This window comes from Sinocyclocheilus anshuiensis, unplaced genomic scaffold, assembly GCF_001515605.1.
Source record: "Sinocyclocheilus anshuiensis isolate Anshui unplaced genomic scaffold, SAMN03320099.WGS_v1.1 scaffold207, whole genome shotgun sequence".
Taxonomy (NCBI): domain Eukaryota; kingdom Metazoa; phylum Chordata; class Actinopteri; order Cypriniformes; family Cyprinidae; genus Sinocyclocheilus; species Sinocyclocheilus anshuiensis.
In genome coordinates this window covers 2,890,103-2,897,361 of record NW_015551045.1, presented here as the reverse complement: position 1 = coordinate 2,897,361, position 7,259 = coordinate 2,890,103, and the positions used below count along the sequence as shown (strand labels likewise).

At 37.8% G+C, this 7,259-nt stretch overlaps 1 protein-coding gene across 2 annotated transcripts in view; it reads right to left on the bottom strand.

Annotated features, from left to right (window-relative positions):
* Positions 1-2,553: 2,553 nt before the first annotated feature.
* LOC107661706 (H/ACA ribonucleoprotein complex subunit 4-like) overlaps positions 2,554-7,259 on the bottom strand; it is a 12,810-nt gene continuing 8,104 nt past the window's right edge. For both annotated transcript variants that reach the window (XM_016451443.1, XM_016451444.1), the window contains exons 8-15: positions 6,404-6,534; positions 4,826-4,969; positions 4,628-4,748; positions 4,310-4,428; positions 4,126-4,229; positions 3,474-3,522; positions 3,230-3,391; positions 2,554-2,880 (exon numbers count right to left, since the gene is read on the bottom strand). In XM_016451443.1, the coding sequence (XP_016306929.1) occupies positions 2,815-2,880; positions 3,230-3,391; positions 3,474-3,522; positions 4,126-4,229; positions 4,310-4,428; positions 4,628-4,748; positions 4,826-4,969; positions 6,404-6,534 (896 nt within the window). In that variant the 3' untranslated portion in view covers positions 2,554-2,814. The remainder of the gene's footprint in view (positions 2,881-3,229; positions 3,392-3,473; positions 3,523-4,125; positions 4,230-4,309; positions 4,429-4,627; positions 4,749-4,825; positions 4,970-6,403; positions 6,535-7,259) is intronic.

Here is a 7,259-nt window from a genome sequence, read left to right as displayed (position 1 = left end):
CAATGATCTATGCTAAGCTACAGCTAAAAGTGCTACCGCCAGACCCGGAGATCGGCTGAATGGATTCGAAAACGGTAAAACTCAACTCTTTAACTCTAGGGGAGTTGGAAAATAAGCCTATTTTCAAAAATAGTGGAGTGTTCCTTTAAGGGAGACGTGATCCAAGTTAATCGTTACGCTTTCTCCAGTAGTAAGTAATACAGACCCTCTCATCTCCCTATAGTACGACAATCTCTGTCTCTGGGACCCGGACACCAGTGGCAGGAGGATCTTTTAGAATGAACTTGACAGGGAGCTCTGGGTGACTCCATTATTACAAATATGAAATATGAAAAATATGAAATGCAAAAACTACCACCTCAAGCCAGATGCAAGGCTGACGCTCTTCACCATGACCTACAGGGGACCCTGAAACACAATTACAAGTTGTACAAATTAGACACATAATTCATAAACATGTTTTGTTACAGCAGGTATGGCTGCATTATTTAAAACTCTATACATATACACCTAAAATAATCCCTTTTATACATATTCTTTATACGTATACACCTAAAATAATATATGGCCTTCTTCTTGGTTTTCTCCAATATCTTGTGTTCCGAAGATGAACGAAGGTCTTACAGGTTTGGAACGACATGAGGGTGAGTAATTAATCATAGAATTTTCATTTTGGGGTGAACTAACCCTTTAAGTTTTATCATTGGTAGAATATAGTAGTATTCATGCTATATGTTAAACCATTAACCCGCAGCAACAGTTTAAAATTAGTCCAACCCTGTCTCCTTTCTCTCCTTCTCGCCTCCCCCAGAGACACTATTGCAGGCGTCTCGTCAGGGCGAGGATGGAGCGCCGCCGTGTGGTCGATGGGTGTCAGTGTTGTACGAGAAATTACCCCGTTTACCCGCTCGCCTCTCAACGAGGTCACTGTCCCATAATTAACTCGATAAAACGCTATAAACAACTGTAAACACCGTTGATACACACACACACACACACACACACACACACATTCACACGCAAGCATAAGGGCTCAAACAGAGCAGGAGATTCTCAGATTAAAAAAAAAAAGTTTAATGACGAATGATGTCATTCGTGTATGAATGAATTCCTGTAAAATGTTGAGGTAGCCAATTAAAATAGTGTCAAAACACATATGACATTCAAAATAAATTTCAGTATATTTTACAGCATATCACCTGTTTGTTTGTTTTAGCAATCTTTGTGAGGTTCTAAGTGTATAATTACTGTATAAATATAATTATCATAATTATTATTACACACTAAGATAAGCTAATTTAGAGATTTATTTTAACAGACATTTAACAGCGTGCTTAAAGGGATAGTTCTGTCGAACAGTTGCTGGTAGCCATTGACTTCCATACTATCTTTTTACACAGAGAAGCATTCAGGTTTGGAATAACAGAAGAGTGGGTAAATGATGACAGAGTAGTATATATATATATATTTGGCTGTTTAAATCTGTAATGCACTGCAGCTGTAGACACTCAACAGAACATGTATGATTGTATGATCTTCACATTCAATAGGAGCTAAAAAGTAACTGCAAGCTCAGAGAAGCATTGTTACTTGTTAGAAAAGCTCTAGAATCATACATCATACAAAAAACAGCTGCAACCGCTCATTTCTTTGCAGATTATTTTAACTAAGATGGAAAGTAGGCATCCTAATGCTTGTTATATTAGATGGACCTTTGTTATGACGTATAAAGATCTGCAGAATAAACACTGCTGTCATGCGTTCTCTTATTTTTCAACTGAATAAGTCTATTCTTGCTAACAAAACTCGAGCAGAAAGAATTAAAACAGCAGGAAGCAGTTTCCAGTTCTGTCGGCTTGAAGCAGAAATCTACGAGGACGTCCAACACACAGGCCTACAACTATTTCTGAAATCCTGGCTTTCAGTTCTCCTCAGTGAAGGCGGTATCTAGTTCAGTACAATCCTTTTCAAACAATAATGAAGAATAAAGCCCTCAAATACTCACCAGAAATGACTACAAGAGCTTTATGACCACTTCATCTGAATTGCTCCTTAAAATCAGTAGTGATAAGTGTTGCTTAAACTGCTGTGTGCGCGTTTATTGCTTTGAACCAAGCAAGTTATCAGTCTATTTTCTGTGATGCAGATGACTAATGTTGTAAGCTTATGGTTAGGAGAAAGAGCCCACTGATTATCAGTGACAACTGACATTTATACAAGACTGCATTAAATGCATAAAGACCTGATTGATTTACAAGCCATCAGAATGTCATCTCAGCCATGTTTTTTTTTCTTCCTCAAATATGATCTCCATATGCATGCTGTATGAGAATGTGTTTATATTTTTTGAGGGGAGAAATAAAGCTATGAACTCTTTATTTCTGAAATGGAAAAGAAGAAACTCCGATAAATAAACAGATTTTCAATAAAACAAGACTGTGAACCCTGCAGCAACGTGTGTAAATGAGTGGGTCCCAGCAACCACTGAACGAACACTGAAGGAAAAGAGGCTTTTTTTTTTTTTTTGTAAAAAGTCAGTCATGTTTCATTTGATTACAACTTCTATATTTACAATAAAAAAAAAAAAAAACTCCAGACAAATACATGAATAAACCCAGGCAATATGGGCTTCATTTGGACAATATATATATAAAAAAAAAAAAAAAATCTTAACCATAACCATTTACAGGTAAACTCGTGGACTTTGACCGACCCGCCGTCCACTGACACTGACAGGAGGGCGAGGATGGAAGAATGAGTTTCCATTAGACAAGTCTGCTGTTACATTTACAGGTGCATCACACGAGTCTCTGCTCATTCTGAGCCAGCCTCGGCGTCTTTAGACTTTTTCTTCTTCTTCTTCTTTGCGCTCTCCATAACCTGTGTGTGAAAGAGTACGTTCAGAATTAGTGCGGTCAATCGATCAAAAAAAAAAAAAAAACACATTTTTCTGTAACAATCAATTGCCTATTAATATTTCTATTGTTATAATTTCAGTCAATCTCAAAATTAATGTAGAAACAACATGATGGTATATGTGTGTTTAATGGCATCTTTTTACAAAGTAGCCTGTTATTAATGAAGGCCAGTATCACTGATATCAATACTGCTACTGATGTCTCTTAAATGCATTTTTCCCTCAATTTTTGTCATTAATTATAGCCATTAAACATTGCGGTATAACCTAGTCATTTTTAACATTTAACATGCTTTGAGAAATATTACTCGCCTCAGTTTCTTCCTCTGCTGGAGCCTCAGCCGCTGCCTCTTCTGCTAGCTTCAGTTTCTTTTCTTTCTTCTTTTTCTTCTTCTCCTTCTTGATTTCTTCTTCCGTCTTTATATCCTTAGCAGCCGCCGTGTCACTTTCGCTTCTGCTCTCATCTCGCTTCCTCTAGAATAACCCAGAGAGATTTCGTTAGTTCAGTACCAATATGAAAAAGTGCAAGTGTATCCATGCGCTCCAGAAATCATACCTTTGGTGCCGTCTGACCAGCCTCTGCACTCTTTTTCACCTTGGGTGTGCTAGGAGAGGAAAGAAAAAAAAAAAAAGACAAATTAATTTCATTCCAAACCCATGCAGCTGACGAGTCTGAAGGAAGTGTGTAAGGGTTTGTCCACAGAGCTCAGAGGCGGTCAGACCCGCTGCAGACAGCACTGTCCTGGCCTCAGGGTTTCACTTTAGCAGACAGACTCCCTCTAGGGTCACAGCAGACCAAAAAGGGATAACAGTCTGCAGAAACGACGTTATTTAGTGTGATGCTTCTCTTCTGTTTGAATGAGCACTGTGGAGTCAGAGGCAAAAACATTGTTTTCCACCAAAATGGAGCTGTAATTTGTGCCATGCATGTATTTAAAGACTACATTACTGACCGTAACACATCCTACCAGTCTATTTTGACATCGGAAGTAATTTTATCATGCCAAGATTTTTTTTGATGCAACAGGAAGAAACTCATCAATTTCATCAAAACAATGACACGTGCGAAGCTATTAGACTCCCTTATGTTCTCTATTTGAAAATGCACAATTTGTTCTATTGCTATCGTTGCTGCTGTTGTTTTAAAAAATAAAGATTTGTGATCTTCATAAGTAAAACATTAAATATCGGCTCAGATGTAAGTGTACCTGTAGTCTACGTAGCCCTCTTTCCAGTCTGCCGGGGTGCTGCCATTCGGTTTGCCGTGTTTGTCTAGAAGTCCTTTTTGGATCATCATTTTCTTCTGACTGGCCTGAAATGCATGACTTTTTAAAATACACGTAAACACTGATTTCACCAATTAGCAGCGCAATTTCTCTGAATGTTTCTCACCTTCGGTCCAAGGCCCCATTTGCGTGGATACGTGTCTCGCTCCATAATGACCCTCTTGATTTTGGCAACAACACCGTGGTCACATGTGGATATGACAGCGGTCGTCATCAGGGCAACCGCTGAGAAAAAATAAAACTAAGTCAAATCTGCAAAAAGACATGTGACAGCTGTTACTCTGAACAGATGCCGGTAGCTCACAGCCATCAGTCTTGGGTGATAGATAGACGGTCATCTTTGCAGTAATGCTCATGCAATCTATATCACATCATGTGGCTTCAAATGGTGCATGCTGGGGCTGAGAGATATTTGAACATTTACCTGTACAAATGGCTTCTCCTTTCGCAGTTATAATGACTATGTCTTGATTCATTTCAATACCATCTTCATACCGCAGAACGCCTGGTAGCATGATCTTTGCACCGTAACATATAGCGTTCACCTGTTACACAAAAAGCCTCATTAGACCGGCCGACTGACTTCAAAACTGGTCTGGAAATTATAAACAAGTTTCCATACAGCGCTGTCCTTCATGACGATCCTTTTGTGGGAGATGAGGAGTTTTTCCAGAGGGTAGATCACTCTCCTCAGGTAAGTCTCGTCTTTGTTGTGATCAAACTGCCACTGGGCGTCCAACACGTCATGCATGGTCACCAGGTTATCCTTGGAGAAACAAACACTGGTATCAGCCAATGAAAAAGCTTTTAATGTGGCCTTGATCCTTCAGACGTCTTGCAACAGATTAATTAAGAGTTTCTGATGCATTCATTTATTTATTCACTTTTTAACGCCATGCCAGCATCAAGGCTATTTTATGCAAGTAAATATTGTATTTGTTCATGCAATTTAAGAGCCGTAGTCTACTGCGATAATATGGCAATTGTTGTTTTAACGATGTGCGATTTGACATTATCGAGTATTTTGCAAAAACCCTTCAAAAGACCCCTACAGAGCTCAAGCATACTGTACATAAGTCTGCATTTAGAGTGCTTTCTTTCACTGCATGATTCAGCCTATTAAAATGCATTTAGAAATTCAAGATATGGGGACAGAAAATGTATATTTATACTACTTCATATAGCCTAGTTTTTCTCCAAAAATTACCATGATTACAAATGTGATTTTATTTTTTTTTACAACAGTTAAGTTAATTAAGAGACTTACGTTTTAGACACTATATTGCCTGTTTTTGCTCTATTTAGACAAAAAATTCCAAACAAAGCCACAGCTCTGTTTTGCGTCCCTGAGCAAAATGACGGTGTTTCGTTCCTGAATGAATCAACCGTTTAAATGATTCGGTTCAATCGCAATGACTCACTTATTAACAGTGACTTGCTGCCACCTATTGGCGGCTTCAATTTCACATTCAAAGTATCTTTTATTATTATTTAAATAATTTCAAATAGCAGTATTCAATGTTTTATATTTAATATATCAAAACATTATTTATGCATTTGTAATTGCAGGTTAAATGCGTTCACGTCCTGCATTAAACAGTGTAAAAACATCTAAATGCCACTTCAGACGCAGCTTCTGTGTTTCCTCTGCATTTCAAAGATGAATTGTTAATACTCATTTCATTTGCTTGGTAACAGCCCAAATTTCTTATTAATCTAATTCACTGATTAAACGTAAGAATTTGACTCAAAAGATAATGGACACTTTTAGAAAAATGGCTTTATAAAAGGTAAAAATGCCCATAAAATGTAAAAATCTATTTAAACTTATTGGAAAAGATTCATTTCTATCAGTGTGAACTGACCACCACACAGAATATGAAGAATATCAAAAACTTCAGGAGTCAGCCGTCCATGGCAGTCCTTAAGATATCAACACAATAACACACTCGGCAAAATATCGGCCGATTATCGTTATCGATAAAATCCCAGAAAATATCGAGATATTATTTTTTGTCAATATCGCAGTTTAATGTAGGCTGAAGTTTGATGAAGTTGGTAAAGCATTACCACTTCATGTTTCTAATATCACTCAGCCATTTTCTGTACCAAAGATTAATTGCCAGAACTGGGGAGAAAGCCCAGAACTGAACTCAACACTTTGGTTCTGCAGACTTTGGCGAGCGAGTTCTCGATGTACCTTTTCACCCATCACACCGGAGCGCACTCGTCGCAGCTCCTGCATCTGACCGCCAACTCCCAGCAGCAGACCCAGATGAACGCACAGAGTCCGGATGTATGTGCCCGCTTCACAGCTCACCCAGAAAATACCTGCACACCATTTGGGAGCATACAATTACTCTCAATCTTGCACTTTTCAAACAAAGTCATCGTAGTGCATAAAAGCCATCAGTCATGGGTGATAGACCGCAGGTCATCTTTGCACAGAGTGCTAATGCAATCTACATCACATCATGTGGCTTCAAAATAAGAGTCAACATCCAACTGCATTCACAATAGGACTGGGTGATACGACTAAAAACAATCACAATATTTTCCATATCAAATGCTATTGACATTTAATCACGATATTTACTTATGAACAGTGTTGGGGAAAGTTACTTTTAAAAGTAACATATTACAATGTTGCATTACTCCATAAAAAAAAGCAATTGTTACACTTACATTTTATGAATTACATTACTTTTGCATTACTTGTCACCTGGGCTGGTCTTGCGGATTTGTTTTGAATAAATAAAACAAGTTATATTTTTGGTAACTGTAAAGACCCTTTACTTATTTGAGAAAGTAACCCAGGCACTTCGTAATGAGTTACTTCACTAGTTACTTGAAAAAAGTAATCGGATTACGTAACTCGCGTAACTTGTAATGCATTACCCCCAACACTTTTATTAATGGAGAAGGAAATGCTTTCCACTTGTTTGTTAGACCTTGAGAATGAATGCAAACAATTTTACAACAAAACACTGCATTTTTATTTTTTGCTGCACAACATAACCGTGTAAATTAAAGTGGATGAAAAACTAGCTTTTATA